Source organism: Pituophis catenifer, unplaced genomic scaffold, assembly GCF_029215685.1.
Source record: "Pituophis catenifer annectens isolate HBS135680 unplaced genomic scaffold, rPitCat1.0.hap2 SCAF_1, whole genome shotgun sequence".
Taxonomy (NCBI): Eukaryota; Metazoa; Chordata; class Lepidosauria; order Squamata; family Colubridae; genus Pituophis; species Pituophis catenifer.
The window spans coordinates 305282635-305306506 of NW_027256881.1; the positions used below are offsets into that span (position 1 = coordinate 305282635).

The following is a 23872-nucleotide window of genomic DNA, read 5'->3' on the forward strand; positions in this document are numbered from 1 at the left end:
ATCACAGTCAAGATAAATCGTAAGGATACCAGCAACAAGGTTACAGTTATATTTATTTCATTTTAGTGCCACTTTTATTAACATTTTCAATTTTTTCCTTGTATCTGCAATTGTGGATCAAAATTATTGCCATTTTATCCTAATGCTCAAATATGTTTTATTTTGGTAGCTTTCTGCATTGACTCCTCCTCCCGCAGACTCAGTAATCAGTACCTCATCAGGGATCACATGGCTGTTCATTACAATAAAATACTTTCAGCCAAAGGTAAAAACACTCATACTTGAATTATTTTCAAACGTTTTTTATAATACTCATACGGTACGGTAGTAAGAATGTCTGATTAGGATCCTAGAGATCAGATTCAAATGTCCACCTGGTCCTAAAGATCACAGATGGGCTTGAGCCACACAACAGTGTATATTACTTCATACTTTATAAAGGCAACAAAAAGATAAAGTATTATAAGTATTCTGTTATCAGAAAATAAGAATTTGCAACAGACATACTCTTTAAGAAAACTTGGTTAGAGATGCAGATCATGTGTGCCCTTGCAATATGTTTTTTTTTTTTAAACTAAAGTGAGATTTGTTGTCCAAAACTTTATAGCTCTGTGTTTTCTCCTGAATTGTTGAGAGGTTGGTAGCATACAAGTTTAATTTATTGTTGTAGTTATAATTATAATTTCCACACCTTTTTGTGGAGGCAGTATTTCTTTTATCTATATTTTTAAAAAAAACATTGGGATTAATGGATATCATTTAGAAGTTGGAAAAATGCCAAATTCTTTATTTATCAGCACTCTAATGATTGCATTTCTAATTTAATCAGAAATATTTATGAATCTTGAGTACAAGCTATTTTCTCACTAAAAATTCAACAGACATAAAAGCTAAAGATAGGGAGTATACCACCCAATACTAATGAAAGTTTGAAGGTTTCAGATAATAATTATATAAAATGATTATTTCATAATATGCCACTTCCTGGGTCATTGATCAGATATTTATTCTCCGAAGTGGTGGTGTATCCTTATTAATATTTCGCAGAGAGGTCTTTTCATCTCTTTTAATAAAGAGATTACAGAATAGGACAAAAATAATATTTTGTCTTAGAGGTCTATTCAGAACTAAATTTCCTTGAGTTCAGTGAGGCTTTTCCCCCTGGTCAGTAGATATGTGTTCTAACCTTGTAAGAGTTAACTGAATAAATTGGTGGCTGTCACAAGAGGATGCATCAAGGTACTGGACCGAAGAATACATAAAATGTTTCATACATAAAATTATTTTCTATGGTCCATGGCCACACTGAAATATGTATGTTTAAGGTGTTTGGGGCTATGCTAAGAACAAAATGGCACAGAAGAGTCAAAGAACCTGTAACAAGTACATTTTATTGTAGAAAACCTAATAAACTATGTATCAGATTTAAGTAGTCTTTATAGCAAACCATTGTCTTGCATCTGTTTCCTTTGCCTATTCTATGTAAAGGATTAGAAGTATTTCTCTTTTAGGCAAAACATAAAGAGTTTTCATTTTTTCTTTGTTTGGATAGTACTCAGATCTGATATCATATTTTTTACTTTTTTACTTTTGTCCGAATGAGAGTAAACTTTCTCACAGGAACTATTGGAGTAGGGGTAGTTTGGTAGGTTATGTCCCTCTTGGCATCAGCAATGGCTTATTGAGAGAAGAGAAGGGACCAGGCGGTTATGCCAAGTTGACAACTGCTGAGGAGAGAGGGAGAGATTACACAGAGCATCCTTACCTACTTGTTTTAATATAGTATATTTTGCAAGCCACTCAGAGTCTTCTGGAGTGAACTGCTATATTAAAATATCATTATCATCTCATCTGTTTTATTTGAATTAGAACAACCCAAACGTTCTGGATTATATTTTGATTGAACCATGAGTGACCCAACATGGTTCGATAGACGTTTTGCAATGTAATGGATTGTTTTGGGTTCAAAACAAAATACTGTATTTTCTATTTTATGATCATCCTTTGACCCACTATTCTTCTTAAAGTAGCTTTTTAAGACAAGTATTTGCTAATGAGGTTGTTTTATGGCTGGAAAAGCAGTTTAAATTACAAATATGTAAATGGGATCCCATTTTTTCTGTGCAATAGGACATTTATTTTTCTAATGGATGAAGTATCTAAGATACTTTGAGATTATTTATGTTTACAAGGTAATACTCCACATTGAATTAGATATGTCAGATGGGAAAATGAGCTATATTGAATTGTAGCATTTACTTACTACTTTTAAATAAGCCATTTCTGTCAGCACCCAAGTTTATTTAGTTGAATATATTAGCAAGCAAAAGATCAGTGGAGTTAAGAGGAAAATACATTCAGGGCACTATTGATCCACAGGAAGACAGTTGGGGGCTACAGATGATAAAGGCAGAGTTAGAAACCCCAGTGGCATAGCTGTTTTTGTCTAAGCTTCCACTTCAGTTCATTATTTCCTCTTACACCATCGTTACAGTTCACAAGCAGAACTAAAGCATTCAGAGAGCTAAATTATGCTGAAGTCTGCATGAAATCGGGACATTTCCAACTCCTGATACCTAATGATGCTATAATAGAACTGCAAGTGATGGTTCTGGGAAAAGACAGATAGGAGTTAGGCCAAACTAGACTTGTGGAGAAGGCCTCTACCTCATCTCTTCTTCTGATGGCTGCTGCTTGAGGTGGTTAAGGAAAGGAATGTGTTCAGTAAATAAGATAGGATTTATATTCTCTGTCTCTTTGCTTGCATGGATGCTGATGTCTTGGCAGGAAAGTACCGGTAACCAGATGGCAGTTAATCTCTTCCTCTCTAACATTAGAGGCCTGACTGTTTTAATTTGAAATTGGGCCAGGTGATCAGGAAGCCTTATTACCAATACTAAAAGATCTAGGGGCCTTACAGTAACTAATGAAAGCTTGGCAGAGATGGTCTTTGGACATAATTATATTTTAAAAACTATTAAATATTTTCTAAGACTGAGTTCCTAAGACTAGTTCAGATGAAACCCAGAGTTGATAGGTCTAACTAACATGTTACTGATCCAGATGACAGCTCAGTATGCTATTTTTACTTTCTCCAGTATACATGTTTTCTCCAGTTTAAGCTTTCCTAAGGTGAGAAAAGTCATAAAATTATATGTTATTATGGAATATACAGAGTGTTAGATGAAAATCAGAAGTTTTACCTGAAGGCAGATAATAGCCTATATTCAAGATACCATGGCAGTCTTGCATTGTTAGCCTCTATAAAAATACAGAATAAAATAGATTTTGTCCTTTATATGTCAGAAAATTGAAAAAAAATATTTTTCAAATTTCAGCATATTAACATTTCTGGATGTTTTCCTTCCTATTTTCATGGCTGACCATAGTGTAGCATTATGTCTCTGGGGTCCTTGGGTGCTCTCTGAGCTTGGTTGTTTTCTTACAGATGTTTCATTAACTCACTAGGTAACATACCGTAATCATTGCTTAGCAAGGACCCCATAGTTCAACCCTGAGTTACAAATATTTTCTTCTATCACTATTATATCTGCAGGATACTATTGATTGATTGAGTCTCAGACTTTATATAGCCATTCATCTCACCCATCTCACAGGAATTTACTCTGGTTCCCAGACTTGATGGCATAACCAGGTCTTGAAGAATTTCTGGAACATTAAAAGGAAGTTTTTTAATGCATTAAAAGCATTATGTCTGGGTGGGAAGAAGGTGCCATAAGACAGGTGCCATAGCAGAGAAGACCCACTAGGATCTGCCAAATGTAAATCCCTGGCAGATGGCATCTGCAGCATGCCTTCTCTGCCAGATCTAATGAGCTGGGCTGATATAATTAGACACAGGCAGTCCCCCAGATCAGTGGTCCCCAACCCCCGGTCCGCGGACCGGTGCCGGGCCGTGGAGTACCTGGCAACGGGCCGCGCAGCGGCCGGGGGACATAAACGCTGCAGCGCAAAGGCTCCTGGGCCGTGCGCAATGGGCCGTGCGCAAAAGCTCCTGGGCCGTGCCCCCATCCCTGCACACGCTCAGCGGGCCGCGGCGATAAAAAGGTTGGGGACCACTGCCCCAGATAACCCAGTCCCATGTCATGAAGGCCTTTAAAGGTTGAAACCAGCACTTTGCATTGGCCCCGAAAACAAACTGGCAATCAATGCAGATCGCAGAGCAGTGGTTTAATATGACAGGTCTTAGGAGCACATATAACTGCCTGCACGGCTGCATTATGCACTAGCTGAAACTTCTAAATAATTCTTGAAGGGCAGCCGCGTGCAAAGTGGATTACAGTAGTACAGAATGGAGGTGACTAGGGCATGAATGAATGTGAGCCAAGCCTCCCCGTCCAGGATTGGGCACAACTGATGCACAGTCTAGAGTTGTGCAAAGACCCTCTTAACCATGACTATTACTTCTCCTCAAGCAAGAGTCGTGAATTGAGGAGCACCACAAATTACACTTTGGGTCTGTTTGTGCAGTGTGATTCCATCAAGCACTAAAGATGGTATAGTCTTAGAAACAGTAGGCCCAAAAATTCATCTCTAAGGTCCTACATGGCTCATTATTTGAAATACTTCCTTCTCTGGAATTCATTTATTATCTGATCATATTTTATATTGATTATCTATTTATAGGTCCTCTCCTTGTAGGATTGACATCTGACAGGGCCTTGGAAGTGGGTTTTACCAATGCTGTCCCTGTTCTCTTTCCCAGTGGAGCTTTTGTTTATTTCATTCTTTCTGAGTTTCAGGAAACTTGTAACAACTTTTGTCTTCGAGTTGGCACAGGAAAAGGAGTTTTATAATATGCAAATGTATTGTGTGTGGATTATTTATATGGGTTTGGAGGTTTTTTTAAAAAAAAAAACAATTTATTAGCGTTCTGTAACCTCAGGAATGAGTAGCATACAAGTACAGTAGGAAAGTAGATAGCTATATAAGTAGGTAGTTAATAAAATAAGAATATATTAAAAGCATGGACAAGCTGTTAATAGCTTCAATTATAAAAAGTTTCATTTCGTAGATACATATTGATAGCTCATATCAAGCAGTCTATTGTGACAAATTACTTTTTTATTCAGTTTGTGTTGTTTATTTTCAGCTGCTATAGACTGTTCATTACCAAAAAGCAGATTAAACAGCATAAAATGTAAGTATTTTCTTTGTTTTGTTAATAATTTTAAAAAGCATATCATGAAAATTATATTTCATACCATTATTCATTATTTCCTCTCACTTCTTCTCATCCTCAAATTTTTATGAAATGTGCAGCAGTCTATTATTTCTGGTGAATGCTGTTTATCAGTGGATAAACACAATAAGCCATGACAGATGCCTTAAATATCACAGTTCAATATCCTGAACTGTGATACTTCAATTCAGCATGGTTCAAACTCTGTCTAGTAAGAGTATGCTATGCTATGCTATGCTATGCTATGCTATGCTATGCTATGCTATGCTATGCTATGCTATGCTATGCTATGCTATGCTATGCTATGCTATGCTATGCTATGGCAGGCCTTGGCTGGCATTTTTCCGGACAAAATGGAGCTCCATTTAGGCCTGCACAGGCTTCACCTGACACTGCAGAGGCCTAAACAGAGTGTCAGAGGGACAGGCCCACCCCTCTGGACCTCCATTTTGGCCTGCAATGTGCCAGGCGAGGCATGTGCAGGACTAAATGGAGCGTCGGAGGGGCATATGCAGCTGAGAGGCTGGAGAAGAGAGTTTATTAGATCTTTGCATGGTAAGTGACCAAGCACAGCAGGTTGGGTGGAGGGGGGGGAAGCAATTGTGGGGAACATGAGGTATTTCAGTGAGTTGGGGAGGCCTTGGGTGGTCTTAAGCAGGTGGCCTGTTCCATCACTAGGACCCCCCACCATGGCCTTCCCTACCCTGAAATACCTCATGTGCACTTAACAAGCCACACATTTGATTAGCGAATGAATGGGCAAAAGGAGGGAATGATTATGTTCAAGTCTGAGATTTACTCTCACAAATCCTCGAATTACGAATGGAATGGACAGGCTCCATTACATTCGTAATTCAAGGACTACCTATATTGTAAAGATAGGAAAGCTAGGATGGAAAGGCAAAATTAAAGATTGAGATTGAGGAAACATGTTGAGGAAATACCTCTTTAAATTAAATCTTCACAAGCAGATGAATTGCATCCTAGTGTACTAAAGAAATTCATTATAGTCTGGCTGAACCTTTGTATTATTGAGATCCTGATTAAAATGCCAGCTGACTGGAGGAAAGAAAATGTACTTTTCTTCAAGAAAAGAACAATGAGGCTTGATGTTATGGAAAGATCAATATTATTTTCTCAGCATTTAATTTGCTGTCTAAGAACTTAGCTTTTTATTTTATGTATATCTATTTTAATATGTATTTTTCTTTTCTTATTTATTTTACTTTGTAGTCCCCACCCCCCCGGTGGTTAATAAAGGGCAATAAAAATTATTTTAAGATGTGATACTGGAAGATCCAGGAAATAACAGATTGATCAGTCTAACATTGCTAACTGGGAAAATTCTGGAGCAGATCATGTTTATTAAATTCGTAGATGTTACAACACTGAGTGGATATTGCCTAGGAAATAGAAAGAAAATTCAAAACAATCTGGATAGGTTGGAGAAATGTTGGACAAATGTGCTGCAAATAACTGTAAATTAACAAAAACAGAAAATGAAGCAGAACAAATTCTGCCTTCTCCGAAATATGTACCACATTCTGATGCCAAGTCATACAAAGTTGGTTGACTTCTCTTACCTTATCTTATCATCTTATCTTATTTGTATTGTTATAGAAAAGCAGTAGAAAAACTGATATGGAAAAGCAGTCAGGCATTCTCGTTGTGACTAATCTCTAATTTACTAATTTTAATTCAAATTTAAAGTGATGGTCTTACTTTGTATTTGGGCCATTAAATAGAATAAAATTATGTTGATTTATCATAATATAGACCTTTTTATATATGCATTTAAGAATAAGATAGTATATCAAATTACAGGACATTGTCAAGTTTCTCATCATCTCATATCTATTGTTACTAAAAAAAATGACATTAGTTGAAAACCATTTCTATCTTTGTCTACACAAACATAGCAATCCTTTTTTTTTTTAATAAAAAAAATCCCTTTAATCCTAGTATTTTAACCTTGGCTAATATTTTTCTCTTAAGTTTCAGATCAGCAACGAAGAGAGAAATTGAAGATAGAGGTAGAAAAATGTGAGAAGGAGATGATTTCATCTCAGCAGGTATCCCGATCAAGTTCCAGGGAGAGTAGAAGACTGCTGTCTGCTACCTATAGAAAAGTAGGTATATTTATTCTCTTGTTCCTTTTTCACTATTAATACTGGAAGATTCCTTTCAGATTTTAGTATTGTTTTATAGCAGTATTCTACTAAATAAATTACAGTCACCAAAAAATATTTTACTAAATACTAGTACTTCCTTTTAAGGATAAGCCATATAGTTTTTATTTTATTCCTATGATTTTAATTTGTGCTGAATAGAACAAAATTCTCCAGTGCTGTTTCTCTCATTTTCCAGTTTTTAGATTTGTTCTGGATTTCCCCTATATCAACTTGTAAATTGGGGGGAAAAAGTGTAAATGTTCTATACAATTTTATACAAGATTCACGCCTGTTTACAAGATATTTCACCTTTATTTAATTCTACTTCTGCTATCTTTTTCATCTGCTGGAGGGGAGAATAATAATTAAAAGGTTTTACAGACTGCAACTAGAGTTTGTTCTATATGATTTTCTCCTTACCATTCATCTGCTTCAGAATGAGAAAGCTGAAATTTAATCCATCCTTCCATTTTTGTCTAGCATCAATAAGGAATATCCTACACACACACACACACACACACACACACACACACACATTCAAAATTTTAAATCACGTGTGATAACTCTCTAGCAAAATAAGCCTATAATGCCTGTTTTCAATTTACCTGCATTTAGAGATAGGTTTGCTATAAATACCTATAATCCTTGAATTAGAAGCTGGCCCTGCCGCTTCTACTGCTGTCATCTGACCTTTGCCTTCTCCCTCCTCCTGTTGACAAGGCATGCCAAACTGCCTTGCATAGGGCCACTCTCGCAATGCTTCAGAATGTTTGAGAAATTTCACTGCAGTATCATGAGAATGGCTTGTGCAGTTTGGCGAACAGGATGAGCAGTCTCAGGAAGGTGTCCTGACATAGCCAGTATCTGCTTTACAGGGCAGCAAGTGCAGAAGGGTGAGTGAAGCATAGGGCAGCAAGGATGGCAGGGCAAGCAGAGTTCAGCAAAGGCTTTGAGCTATGGTGTGGGGCTTGAGACTGAACTCTATGGTAGCAATGCTGGGGCTGAAGCAGAGGTCTGGGAGTGTTAGCATCTGGCTGAGGCTGCTGAACTTCCCTGGTCTCTATTTCAGCCTCAGTGCCATTACCGTTGCTGATGAGTGTCACTATGCAGGGTGGCCAAAAGAGAGAGATGGAGGGGAGATAGGCAAGTGGGAGGGAGTTGACACCTCTTCTGGTTGTAAGTGCAGGTGGGCTGCCAAGCATATCACTGTGGAGGTGCTGCAGTGGCCATAATTTCTGGGATCAGGTATAAGTACCATTCGTTCAGCACCCCCTTAACTTGGAATGGTGACTGAACAAACCGTTGAAATTTGAGAACTACTTGCACATGATTGCTACTTATTGTAATCTGAAACAAAAAAAGAAATAGCTTTCTTTTATTTGTGTCCTAATTTTTGTAAATATTATGTACTTCATCCTTTCTCCAATCTGTTTCCTCTAAAATGTGCTGAAATTCCATCTTCCAAATTTCTCAGTCAGTATTATTAAATCTTAAAATTATGGTCCTAAGTATAACTTGGTTGGAGAAGACAGGTTTAGATTATAAATGAAAGTTAGTTGTTTATATTCATGTATTTTCCCAGCTATATAGAAAAAGAAAAAAATTGAATGGAGAAATAAATTGCTCAAATAGACCAGTTGTTGACTAGCACTGCATAGAATAGCACTAGTTAGGAGAATGATCTCTAATAGACAGCTAGAATATTATTTGCGTAGCAGAAACAGGGAGAGTACTGTAAATGGGGGGATTCATTTTCATTTTAAAATATGCATAACAGCATATTTGGCTTCAAGCTGCTATATAATGTTGATCATTAGTTGGCCAATTCTTGCATGACTGCTTGGTAGCTGACAGTGAATGATAAGTTTCCCAGATAATCACCCTATTTAGAAAAGTTATTCATGACTGGTGGTGATGGGTAATACAATATGCTGTTGTTTTTGCTTTGTTTTGTTATATTTTGAAATAAAAGGAAGAAATGTCAAGTTAAATATCTGAGACTCATTTGGTTACCATTATTGTCATTCATCAAAGTTTTTGTCATTTCGGATTGTTGAATAAAGAACCTTTGTATTCACTACTGATTTTATCATGCTAATGCAGGATTTGCAATATGTATCTATTGGTGAAACTTTTTTTCAAAATTTTAAAAGGAATATGCCAGGTAAGACCAAACCAAACAGAAAATGGCTTTCAAATCATAGCTGTCAAACATTATCCTGGTTCTGGTTGTCTCTAAATGCTAATCAGTTATCTCCTATAATATGGATAATTGGCCCATAGTATCATCCAACAGGATGTATTCATCCTGTTGGATAAAAAAGCTAACAAGTTGTGCTCCTTCTCTTCGGTGGTAAACTTATTGGTAATGGAGAATATGATTATTAGACTCAGTCTCAGCTCTTCTTTTTAAGATATGTGATTGATGTTCTTATGAATAGCCCAATTGCTCTAGAGCTGCAACTGGCCCAAGTTACACTATGCAATGGCAATGTTGAGGATCCCTAATCTGGAAATACTCTATTGTCAAATCAATAAGGGAGAATATTTGTACTCAGAGTTGAAGGGCCCTTCTATTGTCAAACTTGGTGCATGATGCCATGATATGTACCCTGTTTCCCCGAACATTAGATATCCCCTGATAATAAGCCCAATTGGGCTTTTGAGCATATGCGGTAAATAAGCCTCCACCCGAAAATAAGCCCTCCCTGAAAATATTTAAACACAGAGCTGGAAATAAGACAGCAAAAGGAGCCCCATCTTGCTCCACACATCCCAAATTAATAAGGCCTCCTCGAAAATAAGGCCAAGTGCTTATTTCAGGGTTCAAAAAAATATAAGACAGGGTCTTATTTTCAGGGAAACACAGTATGGAGAAATAAATAAATTCAAATAACTTTATTGTGGTCATTAACAAGTGGAAAGAAAGAAGACAATGGTTTTCAAGAACATCCAGAACATCCAAAAATAAGAGGAGCAATACATAGAAAATGGAAAAAGCTTCTATGCTAAAAACCTTTGTTCTTGTTAGTTAAAACTAACGTAAGAGTAGTAAATAGTTTTATTTTGGTCATTAACCAGTGCAGGAGAATTGGTGTTCAAACATCCAAAACTAAACTGTATTAAAGTAATAGAAAAGGTACATACAAACAAAGAATTTAAGCTAAAAGACAATATTAAATCAAAAAGTGCTAAGAAGATAGCTCAGGCTTCATACAAGTCACAAAAGAGATAAGAAATTAAAATTAGCAAACCTGTCTATAGAAATTTTAAAATAGCAACATCAGGGATGAAATCTAAAATTTGTTACTACCGGTTCTGTGGGCGTGGCTTGGTGGGGGGGGATAATGTGACTGGGTGGGCGTGGCCAACTTTTTTTTTTTTTTTCTTTTAAAAACATTTTTTCTACAACCTCTTCGGCCAAAGAGGTTGCAGAAAAAATGCTTTTAGAAGCCTCTGACGATCCCAGCTGAGCCGCATGATCATCAGAGGCTTTTTTTTTTTTTTTTTACTTTTAAAAGCATTTTTTCGGCTGAAGAGGTTATAGAAAAAATGCTTTTAAAAGTAAAAAAAAACAGCCTCTGATGATCTCGCGGCTCAGCTGGACATGGGGGGGCGCAAGGATTTTTGCTACCGGTTCTCTGTACTACCCGCCACCATCGCTACCGGATCGGGCGATCTGGTCTGAACCGGGAGCATTTCACCCCTGAGCAACATAAAATACAAATTTTAAAAATGGTAGATAAATCAATAACATTACAAATCCCTTTCGAACCTGAGAAGACAATAAAATATCTGACATGACATGTATGAACCAAAGCATAAAAAAAAGAAGTTAAAAAGCAACTAGCAGTTAATGCAGAGCTTGAACTATTTTGGGCTATCTCAGACAGGTTCAGTTGCTCTTAATTATGCCTTGCCTGGTTTTGTTTGTTGCTATACAAAACCTGACAATCTTAAACGTTATTTCAGGGTTGATGTCCATTACCGGAAAGTAGAGATTGCTAATATTGTTGATTGGGGAAAGTCAGGAGTGGGGAAATGAAAGCATTTTCAGGTTCTATATAAAACAGGCAATGCAGAAGAACATGTTGGATAGTTTTGACTTGTCCTGAGACCCAGGAACATGATAGATATATCTTTCACCCAGAAGTGCTGAAGGGAAAACATGACATTGAATTGAGATCCAGGTCCTTCCTGATTCAGGATGTTAAACTATGTGAGATACAAGCTGGTGCCAGAGTGTGCATCTGGCTATTTGCCATAGAAAGCTGATCAATATATCTAAGCCACCTTTAGGTCTACCTCTATCTTTCCCAGCTACAGGAAAGTAGGAAGTAAGCTGTATATCCACTAAGTGCCCAATCAGTTGGAAGCCAGGTTTTTTACAACAAGCTGATGATGAATATAGTTATGAAACATATGAAGTTTATTATCTCTGCAACTGAACAACCAAATGTCCATATTTCAATTAATAGGGGTAGCTTAGATCTCTTTTTAAATTGAAAATAAAATCTGAAGTAAAATCTAAATAGGTGGCATGGTATTTCATTTTTTTTTTCTTGACAAGCTTGTTTGGATAATAGAATCCAAATTAGAGTCAATATCAGAGGTGAAAGAAATTCTTGCCTTTGAGGAATATAGTTCTTTGAGGAATACCGTACTTCAATTCTAATGATTTCAGCCCACAGGGGTAATTTCCTCTTCTTGGAACTGCATTAAACAAGTAAGTGGAGCAGTTACATTCTCCTCTCCATTGTAGTCAGTTAGAGCCAGCTGAGGGATAAAAGATGTTGGTGAGGAGGCTTGTTGTTTTAAAATCCAGAATCTGTTCTGAAGATCTATTAATGGAGCATAAAATGAGCCATTGGGGGAAAGAAAAAGATGGTTGCATTCTCCTTAAATTGAAGCACTAGTTTCTGTATTATCCTGTTTCGGCAGAAGGCTGTAGCCTTCAGCAAGTGAGAAGAGTGTGACTGAATCACGGGCTGGACTGGAATGTCTTTAAATATTCTAGAAGGGAAACTGCTGTATTTCTGCCACCTTAAAAAAAATCTGTACATTATATATCTTAAGAAAAAGAAGGCAGATTCTTTTAAACCCTTTGCCTATGAAACTAGGCAAAAAGTGAGATGTATCCAGCTCTCTGTGCTTGGGGTGATAGCATAGGCTTGCTTAACAGATTTGTTACAGCTTTCTGATGTGTAAGATTCCTAGCAGACAGACTATTTAAAGAGATTGATTGCAGAGCTTGAAATGATCTCTGAAAAATGATTTTTGTTTGGTCTTTCCTTTCTATTCCTTCCAGTATTTCATGGCTGATGGCAACTAGAATTTTAAAAACTCTTTGTTGGGTGATACAGAGGTGGGCAACCTCCTTTTGAGAAGTAGAATCTTCCTTTCTCATGGTAATAAACTTGTTCTTCATTAAAAGGTACTTACAACTTTGTGAGTATCATAGTGTGGTAGGAAAGAGACTTTTTTTTGTTGGTTTCCTTTTCCTTTTTTTTTTTTTTATTTCCACTGTTGAATACTTACTGGGCTATTTCTCAGTTTGGTGGCATAGGTAGTCGTCAACGTATGACTACAATTGAGCCCAAAATTAATGTTCCTAAGTGAGACATTTGTTAAGTTTTGCTCCATTAGGTCCCAGTTGTTAAGTGAATCATTGCAGTTATTAAGTTAGTAACACGGTTGTTAAGTGAATCTGGCTTCCCCATTGACTTTGCTTATTAGAAGGTCGCAAAAGGTGAGCCTTGGACACTGCAATCATCATAATTGTGAACCAGTTGCCGTGCATCCAAATTTTGATCATGTAGCCAAGGGAATACTGCAGTTGTCATAAGTATGAAAAATGGTCAAAAGTCACTTTTTTCAGCACCACTATAACTTTTAACAGTCACTAAACGAACTGTTGTAAATTGAGGACTACCTGTATTTCTGTGTAATGTAATTTGTGTTAATTCTTCCTTGATTTGGCTTTTTCTTCCTTTGTAGCGATATCTAATTTTCACCTGTAATGCCCTTTACCATAAACTTTCTTTTTTTGCTAGTTCCTTTTTCTACAAACCCAAGAACTTTTTCACCAGAAAAAGGCAGTCAGTATTTTCATATGGGATAGACAAAAGAAATTAAATTGCAAGATGGGTGGCCAAGTTTCCTTATTGTGTCAAAATTCATGAATGCCAAGTCAGGAGCTATGGAGTGTGTTTCTGCCATGATCGATGGTAGAGCTTGTCTCTTCAGAAGCAGGTCTGGCCAATGCTTTCTCCAGTTCTTGTTCTTATAAAAGTCTTCCAATATATATTACTACCAACAATTCAGAGCTAGTCAGCTTTTTTATTAGATATGTTGTTATTACAGTACACGCCTTTGTCGTTCTCCTCCAGCTCAGACCTAGAAATTGAAGAAAGACGTTTGTAGTGATCTTTTGTTCATATTCAGTGACAGAACCAAAAATAGTCCATATACCTATGGAAGGTATAGATTTTATTACTTAGTAAAGCCTGCTTGTACCATACAAATACTGTAGTTGTTTATATTTTCCCTTATTATAAACTTTAATTTTAAGTTATTCTGTTATTTGATTTTCTATTAAATATTCCATTTTTAGCATCATTGAATTTGTCATTGAATTTCAATTTATTTCTTTTCCTTCCAGTATGCTCTCCTTTTAATAATTTGCTCACAATCATAAAACATATATACATTAATGCTGCAGAGTCCTATAGAAAATGAAATGTGGACTGCAGGAGTATTTTTCAAAAATGTTCATTGTGTTGTACATTATCTTTGAAAAACAAAAGCATTTTATTTTAAGTAGACAGCTGTTAAAATAGATAAGACAGAAAGAGATTACATTCGTCTTTATAAGGGCTGTTAATGATATTTTGGGTACTGGGACTATGAAATGGATCATAAAGAATAAAATATTGTAAAATAATTGCTACAATATACGGATGTGCTTTATATCAGAGGTCTCCAAGCTTGGCCACTTTAAGACTTGTGGACTTCAACTCCCAGAATTCCCCAGCCAACATGTTGGTGGGGAATTCTGGGAGTTGAAGTCCACAAGTCTTAAAGTGGCCAAGCTTGGAGACCCCTGCTTTATAGAGTATTATGAACATGCAGCGGATGGAAATGTGTGATCTTAGGTTATGTCAATATTACTTCATTTCTTAATCATACATAGAGAAATATAGTTTTCTGGATCAACACTTCTGTAGTTTGATGCTGGCTTTTTCACCAAATATGTTTAACATTAACTACCATTTAGTTGAGCTGATGTAATATGATAAACTGGGATTAATCTAAAATAGAAACAAAAGCTATCATCTTTTCTTGTGGCTACACAAGAGAAAAGAGATGAGCAACTTAACCTTCTTATGACAACGTTTAGCATTATGTAACAACACTAACATTTGAATCAAAACACACAGATGTGCTACAGATTTAATTGAATTTTCCTGATGTTCGTATTTTGATTCCTGTCTTGAATTCTTAGGCATGCTACAGGCAAACAATTTGCAATAATAAAAAAAAAAACTGTGTGTCCTTGGCATATTCTGATTCACCAAAATTAAATAGGTGTTACAAGATTCTTCAGTAACAGAGTTGGAGGTCATCTAGTCCAACCCCCTGCTCATGCAGGAGACCTGTACTAGGGATTCGAACTGCCGAACTGCTGATCTTTCTGATCGACAAGCTCAGTGTCTTCAGTAAGACATACTGCATATATCTGTTATTATAATACTTATCTTTTAAAGTGATTTTTTTATATATTTTATATTGTTGTTTTCCTGTGTGATTTTATCTGTTTGTGGCATCACCCAGAGTTGCCTTTGGTGAGATGGGTGGCTATATCAATTTGATTAATAAATAAATAAATTTTGTGCAGACAGCAGTATTTTTCATGATTTTATTTCAGTGTTTCAGCAGAAAGTCAAAACTAGAAAGCTTTGCCATTTGTTTTGAGCTGTCAGGGTTATTTAATAGCACCTCCGCTGCTTTGGGAATTTGTGTGAAATACACATATACATGTGTATTGTTGAAGGTTAATTGTTCCATGTATATCTTTCTCCTGGTTCATACTCTGATATACATTATAAGCACTACAAAGAATCCCTGGGAATAGCAAAAGTGCCTTGTTCAGGTTTATTGCTTTGGAGAATTTATATGACTTTGTTTCCATTTCATAGTCTGTCAAAAGCTTCAAGTCTGCTGAGTTGCTAGTTTTATCTGCAGCCACCTTTTGTAATGCCTTTCCTCAGTGGCATGCTAGGTTGTAAATGAATACATAAAAATCAATGATGTCAAGGAAAAGAACTGCTAAAGAGTGGTTCTTGTATCTTTAACTTTATACGGCTTCTTACAGTGTTTTATTAACTGGCAATTGAATGTAATTTTTGGTTTTGCTTTAGAATAGCAATACAGCAGCTTAAAAAACAAATGCATAGAAAACTGGTTTTCAAGGATAGAAAATATGGAAATCTATAATGAATAGCATTGGCATATATTAGATTTAGTTACATTTTCTTTCGTTTCCGAGCTTTAATTTCTTTTGCTCATGACATCTCAGTCTTAATGCTTTGCATAACACTACATGGTTCAAAGAATAACTTAATAGCTATATTTCTGTGCAGAATTACTTTTTGCTTTATATGCTGCCTGGGTTAGTTATTCAGCAAGACAATGCTGACTTTATAATGCCCAGAGTACACATAGTTTATAATCTTAAACTTTTTCCCCTTCTGATGAAGAAAATGGACTCTGAAGATGTTTTTAAAAACACAAAGAAAATATTGAAAATATTGAAGAGAAATCAAAATTCAAAACACCCTTCTACTGGCTGTTTTGAATTTTGATTTCTCTTCAATATTTTCAATAGTTTCTTTGTGTTTTTAAAAATATCTTCCGAATCCATTTTCAAGGCTGTGTTAGACCAGAGGAAAATGTAATTGTACAGGTAGTCCTTGCTCAACATCCATTCATTCAGCAGTCATTTGAAGTTACAGCAGCAGAGAAAAATGAACCACTCCTCAAATTTATAACCATACAGTGCCCTCATGGTCACATAATAAAAATGTGAGGGGGGGCACCAGTGCATTTACAATTGGTCCCTGCTGCCGCCACCACTACAACTGCCCCTCGCTGACCTTTCTCTTGTGCCTGTCCTCAGTTCCATTGTCATGTTCTTGCTGTGGTGTACAGCTTTTTGATGCCATCCCCAGTGGACCTTTCTCCTCTGCAGGATAGATAGAGAAGCCATTTTATGAGTTTCTGTCTTTTTATTCATGTGCTGTAAGAGATTATTGGCCCTTGGTTGCAAATAAAAGAATACTTCCGCGCAATTCTGTCTGGCTGTGCCTTTATCAAATCTGGAAGGAAATTCCACAACAGTTACAGTAGACCCCAGGCTGGTTGACAAATAAGGGCATAACCAACCAATGGAGAAACTTTATGGAAATTATGAAATAAAACAAACAGAAGATCAAGTGCTGTTTGCAAAAGCAGATATTTGAATAATTGAAACAATTATGGGGATAGCACAGAAATCAACTTGTCATTTTAATATTAATTCCATTGGTTTATACTGCTGTGTGGCGGGTGCTTGGATGGGTTTTTTTTCTTTTCACTGACGTTTTATTTCAGCAAAAAGGAAACGAAATACCGAGCTATATCCCAGGGCAAAAGAACAATCAACCTGGCAAGTCCAAAGCCCCCGAGGTAGAAAGTCTTTTGTCAGTTTGTGGGGCCAAAGGGAATGTCTCAGCCTAAACAGAGTCCAATCAATATCTCTGTATTTTTTTATAAGCACTTCATTATGAGGCAAACAAATGGCAGAGAATAGTATTCATTTGGTATTTATTCTTTGTCTGCTTTTCATGAAAAGAGACCAATCAAATGGCCTGTGGTTTTTATGTCTTTCCAGCCCACCCCAACACAGGATTCATCAGAACCAGCAGACAAGGAACTCGTAAGGGCACCATGTGAACAGAAGTATGGGTCAGACCCCCTATTGACTCCAGAAAAGCAAAGCACAAACTTTCAAAGGAAAGAAAAAAATAACAAAAAAGTTGGTCCAAAAATCTCCAGCTTATCAATTGAAAGCTCAGATTCCAGCATTTCAAGCCTACAAAAATTACATTCTAGAGTTTCCTGCAGTTCTTCTGACACTACAGCAAGCAAGCATTCTTCAAAAGCTCAAACTCCCGACTCCAGAGCATGCAGTGGGGATCTCCTGGATAAGCATTCCCAACATTTTACCAATGGTCAGCAGCCGTTCACTCCAAGGACTTTAAAGTCGGACGCAAAATCCTTTCTTTCACAGTACAGATATTACACCCCAGCGAGACGGAAAGTAAGGGAGAATCTAAGGCAACAGATAGAAGCAGAAACACAAACTGAAATAAGCAGGTGAAGAACTTTCTTAAGGAAGTCGTATTATAGGCATTGCACGAACCTCCTCTGTGGTGCATTGAATTGCTGCTTCATGTTCATATTTAACAATGGAAAGCTTAACTTAATGGGTGGGCAGTAACTTGTGTGTGTGTGTGTGTGTGTGTGTGTGTGTGTGTGTGTGTGTGTGTGTGTAACATCGCTAAGTAGTAGATGGATGAAAAATGTCCTATAGTAGTACATCAAGACACTTCATCCTGTGACTATTACCACAGTATAAACATGTGGTAAAATTAAAAATGAGGCAATGAACAATTAACAAAGATCTCATATTTGCTTCATTTCATTCTTCTCTTTTTAAAAAAACACCCCTTTCGAATGACATAAGTCCACCTTCATGGAAAATTATATTTCCAAAGAGCTGTTGTAGGTATTAGGAGCCCATATGTCTGCTCATCACCTGTATTTTAGTTATTGTGCACAGCTTGTTGGTGTATTTACATTTGCAGAGATGTCCCATTGTCATATTGTAGATTCATATCTATATGAATAATTTGATCCTGCTTAATTTTATTTTTCATAGAATATGCAGGGGTGATTGGGCTGGATGCTAAAATCTACAAATGGAAAAGCTTCCTCCATTTGCAAATGGAATCATATTTCCATTGGGAATTTTCTGTAGGATGATGGCATCACCTCCAGGATTTATCCAGAGGATTCCCCAAAACTCTGGAATAGCAAGGGAAATGACATAGGAAAAGAGGAATTAGTAATTAGGAGAAAATAGTTGTTCCATGCGCTCCAGCAAGTCTGTATCCAAGCATATTTATGAACTTTTTTATATTGCTTAATAATGTTCTACCAGATTTATCTATTTTCTGACGTGGAAATACAGCTACGATAGTAAGTTTTACTCCAGAGTAGTAAGCAGAAATTACTTGACTCTGGCAAAAGGGGTTGGAGTGTTCATAATAAAAGAAACAGGATAATAAACTGAGACACAGACAATGTAATCTAATCTAATCAAAATCACTTTTGAATTTATGTTTAAAAGACATTTGAACCAAGCTCCTGAAAAATCAAGGCCAATATTGTTAGGACTGCCCTGATTCTTGTCTTGAAAGTCAGATTTATAATTTTAATTGCAAGTAGTGTATTTCAATTTGAATTTATTAGTATATGTACAGCTAAAGTTCAACAAAAAATTGGATTTGATACTAGAAGCTCCAACAGGAAGGTATCTATATTTTGTGTTGTATACAGTATAGTGCCACAAATATTAACATAATTATATTCATTAATACATGTAATTTAGGTGCCAAACACAGATCTCCCATATATTTTACTTCATTTCCATTTATATTAATAGAGGATATTAAAAGGCAGCACAGTTGCAAGACAGTAAGCATCTTATTCAAAGATATAAATAATACAGAATAGATGTCTTCTGCCTTAATTAAATCTCCTCCGAATATAATACTTATTTTTCTCATGCTAAAGGTTTATTAAGTGCTATCAATTCACTGTCTTCTTTAGAACTGGGATTCGATAGCAAATTAAGAGTCCCTTCATCACTGTATTTAATGCCAAGCAAGGAAATGATTGTGGCATGATTAGAAGACTTAGGCCTTTTGGGAATACTCTTAATTCAGAGGTGCCATAGTTATTCTATAGATACTATTAATATTCCACATCTTTTATATCTTTATCGCGGTTTCTTTATTAAAAAAGATTTATACAAGCAGATGGATTAACAGTTCCTTGTATAGTTTTCCTTCCTGTGGGCCATTTGTCTGCCACCTCATGAATAGCCACAAACGATGAGTATAGCATCTATAAGCATTAACACTCTGATCATCATTTTTTGAACCCAGATAGTAATATGCTCTGCCCCATAGATACTCAAAATAGTATATGAAGTATTGTTTCTGCAAAAATGACATAAGATCATTGTATTTTGTAGTTTTCAAGCCGAGCCTGAAGCAACTGAAAAAAAGAATTTGCCTAGTTTTCAGACAATCACGAAGGAGGTAATTCAAATGATCTGTTTGTGTTTGTTTCTGCTCTAGTCACCAGGCCATTCATAAAAAGAAGTCTGTTGCTCTGGGTAATTGGTTACATTCAGTGGTGAAATCCAATTTTTTTTACTACCGGTTCTGTGGGCGTGGCTTGGTGGGTGTGGCGTGGTGTGGCTTGGTGGGCGTGGGTTGGTGGGTGTGGCAGGGGAAGGATACTGCAAAATCTCCATTGCCACCCCACTCCAGGGGAAGGATACTGCAAAATCCCCATTCCCTCCCTACTCCCGGGGGAAGGATATTGCAAAATCTCCATTCCCACCCCACTCTGGGGCCATCCAGAGGTGGTATTTGCTGGTTCTCCGAACTACTCAAAATTTCTGCTACCGGTTCTCCCGAACCTGTCAGAACCTGTTGATTTTCACCCCTGGTTACATTTCATATTGAAAGTCGTTGCCCTGACCTACTAAAAGGTCTCATTTGTGGCTTGGATGTTTTTTGGATTTGATGTTTTCTCTAGAAACACAATGGATGCTCTAGCAGAAGTGCCTTTTATTTCACTTTGGTTTGGTACATTAGTTTCAACCTTATTAAGATAAATTAATGTCATGCCTTTTCCTTTGCTAATTATTACAATGGAATTATATAACTAGAACCATAACTAGAACACTTCAATTGATGAAGAATGAGGCCACTTCAATTGTGGCAAAAGGATAAATCATTATACCCTCATAGTTTAACTTGTTGTCCTTGGGTTTCCAGCTTAGTTCAGAGTGTTGTTTCTAATATTTTAAATATTTAATAATCTGCCTATATGTTTATGTTTATCATTAGGATGCTGCTTGCTGGCTTTCTGTTAGGATTTATAGAATTTGCTGACTGTGTAACTAGGTCTTCTCAGCAGTGTTCCAGCAAGATTACATTTATCCAATTCTATTTTAATGAAAACATTTTAATGCACGTTTAGTTTAATAATATAGTAGTAATAGCCATGTTTACATTACTATTTTATATTCTTTTTTTTAATTTCCTGCATTTTTGTCTAAAAAAAGGTTTGCATAACAAGCTGGTCACCATGTTAAAAACAAATAGATGTGCTAAATTGAATTCCATTCATTAGTGACTTAACCTTCATGAAAGCGTGGCCAAAAGGTAGTGGATTGCATAGCAATAGATCAGAATTGTTTGGTGGTTTGGATGGCTGGAACAGCCAGTAATAGTTTCAACACCACCCATCCACCCACCCCACCCAACTAGAGGTTCTCCCATTACTCACAGGCACTCAAATTTCGTCTCACATTCTGGTCTGAAAGGTGCTTTTCAAAAGGCAACTGGACTTCCTTTGTTTTCTTGAAGGTGTTTTGCTTCTCATCCAAAATGTTTCTTCAGTACTGATTGAATGGTGGGGAATGGAATATATACTCCTTGGAGTTATCTGGTTGTTAGCACTCTGTAGGTCAGTCTTTAGCTCTCTGAGAGTTGTTGAGGCAACTTGGGGGTTTATCTGTACTCTTGGGTCACCTGAATTAGAGTGCAAATGAGTATGGAATGGGTTCTTGGAACTGCTGATATGTTCTCCTATCCATCAGGACAAGATTCAGCAGTCCATTGCATTTGAAAGACAAAGGTCACACTTTTGAAGACAGCAAAGTTCACATTCTGAACAGAGAGGACCATTGGTTTGAAAGAGGGGTTAAAGAGGCCATCTATGTTAAAACTGAGCAGAGGGGGAAGGATATGATATCTCCTGTCTACATTATAGTCTTTTCAGCAGTTCCTAAAAGGTTAACAAATGGCTTGAGAAATGTCTTGCTTAACAACAGAAAAATTGGGCTCAAGTCGAGGACTACCTGTACAAATGAATTTTGTATCAATAACAGAGATGTATTCTTTACAGGTAGAAGATCCCAGGTTTTCTAATGAACAGAAGTCTGATGAAATGAAAACTATTTCTCGGTTATCCTCTCCAAGGTAAGCAGTATTTGGATCTTTTTCCTCTTTTTTTGACACACCCTGTGACTTTCCAGAAGTCCAGAATGATGAATTTTGTGAGGTTTAGAACTGTATGAACTTCTAAACCTATTTTTCCCTTCAAACAAAATTTCAGAAGGAGAGCAAATAAGGTAAAGATCTAATGTGAAAGATGAAATATTTGTTTGAACCACAATATTTATTTTGATTAATAAATAATGAATTAGTAAATCATGAGAATGTGATAAAATCTTTCTTGGATGTAACTGGATGATTAACCCACCATCAATGAACAGGTGTTTACTTCAGGTGAAAGATGGGTAAATATATTTGTGTAAAGCCAAAATTCAGAATAATGCCACCTCAGGCTGAGACAAAGACGGCAGATTGCAGCACTGATTGCTAGGAAGACACTGGACCCAATTCAGAATGCTGGTTATCATCTTTAAAACCTATATACCATATGTAAAGCACGGAGATTCAGTAAGCACCAACTTGCCCATCCCCAACAAAATTCTACAAGGGGGATGCTGAGAAATGCAGAGGGCAATGGAGAAAACAGCAAACCTTCTTAATAGCAATCCACACAGTTTCGAAAACTTTTCCACCAGAGATACATTGACCCTACTATCTGTTTGCATGCAGTAAGAATACGTTGGAATGTTCTGTTATTTGCAGGGTTACTTTTTGTTGACTGTTTTATTTCTTACGTTTTGTGTTTTTATTGTTGTTTACTTGTTCATTGCCCAGAATCTATCCTATTGGGATAGAAGACAAAGATAAAATTGCAAGGGCAAAATGTTCCTCTCTCCTTTTTTAACAACTCATGAGAAAAAAATAAACATCTTCCTGCTCCTGATTGGTTGCCCAGGGTTTGAGTTTCCTGCAATTTACTTGTCTTTGCCCACTATGTAGATTGACAGGTTTAAGTTTGATTAACAGTTTATTTTATATTAAAATAAAATATATTATTTTCTCTCCCTCTTTCACACCACAGTGAGAGTTACTGGGTAATATCCATTTAATAATTCTAAAAGTGGTTACATGATTTTATTTACTCCCTTGCCTTCATTGGGGAATAAAATTCAAAAATAAGAATGATCACACTGTGCATTTTCCTCCTTTAGACATAGCGATCAATTTGAGCATAGCCTTATATGAAACAATGTACATTTTCATAGTATTCTGCCTTCTGGGTCTGATTTGCACTGTTCCTTCCTCCTTATGGCTTAGAGCAATTTCTCCATGTTCTGTTGAGTCCCCAACCATGAGGAAAATCCAAGCTGAGTAAGTAACTCATTAATTTCTATGTTACATAAATGCAAAACATTAATGAAGTTGACATTTTAAGTGAGGTAATTACAATTGGACCCATGTACATCAGTTGCTAAATTGTTGCACAATGAAAAATTACCGGATTATTTTTATATCACTGATCCTGTTTCTTTCCTTCCCCTACCCCACCCCTTAATATCATTTTGACACATATAACCATATCGAACAATCTGATATAACCACAACATTCACATGTTTAAGGACACAAGACACCACAACCTGGTTTGGTTAATGGATTTAAATCAAAATTACTTCCATTTCTTCTGCATTTCTTTTATTTACTTTCTAGCATTGGGGCCCAAAGCTACATTATGGAAAATCCATGAAATGCTATATGAAACAGTTCCCTTCCTATTTATATGAAAATGTCATGAGAATGCAAGGGAGGAAAGAAAGGGATATGTTGCTTATTTATGGGCTAAATAAGTAGGAAAACCTACAAGCAAGATACGAGAAATTGAGTCCTTGGTGTTCTCTGACCTTCATTGTTGTTTGCAGATGTTTCATTACCAGACTAGATAACATCTTCAGTACTAGAAGGGAATGGGGTTTGCTCCCTGATTATATATAAAATGGCTTTCTTTGTCAGTGTTAATGATGTTGTTTTGATAGCTCCTTGATTAAACTTGTTTACTGTTTGATTGTTGGGCTGGTATTAATACTGCTTATCCGGGCATTGATTGCTAGCAAGGAGATATTCTGGTCATATTTTTTCTGACTTGTCTGAATACCAAGCATTTAGCATTCTTTAATATTTTTTTGGATTTAGCTTGATCTAG

General features: G+C 36.5%; 1 protein-coding gene across 1 annotated transcript in view; it reads left to right on the top strand.

The window, feature by feature from the left end:
• Positions 1–204: 204 nt before the first annotated feature.
• Positions 205–23872, top strand: part of SPATA7 (spermatogenesis associated 7) — a 31479-nt gene continuing 7811 nt past the window's right edge. The window contains exons 1-7 of the mRNA XM_070931482.1: positions 205–265; positions 5114–5161; positions 7199–7332; positions 17306–17790; positions 19736–19802; positions 21685–21758; positions 22992–23045. Coding sequence (XP_070787583.1) covers positions 229–265; positions 5114–5161; positions 7199–7332; positions 17306–17790; positions 19736–19802; positions 21685–21758; positions 22992–23045 — 899 coding nt within the window. The 5' untranslated portion in view covers positions 205–228. The remainder of the gene's footprint in view (positions 266–5113; positions 5162–7198; positions 7333–17305; positions 17791–19735; positions 19803–21684; positions 21759–22991; positions 23046–23872) is intronic.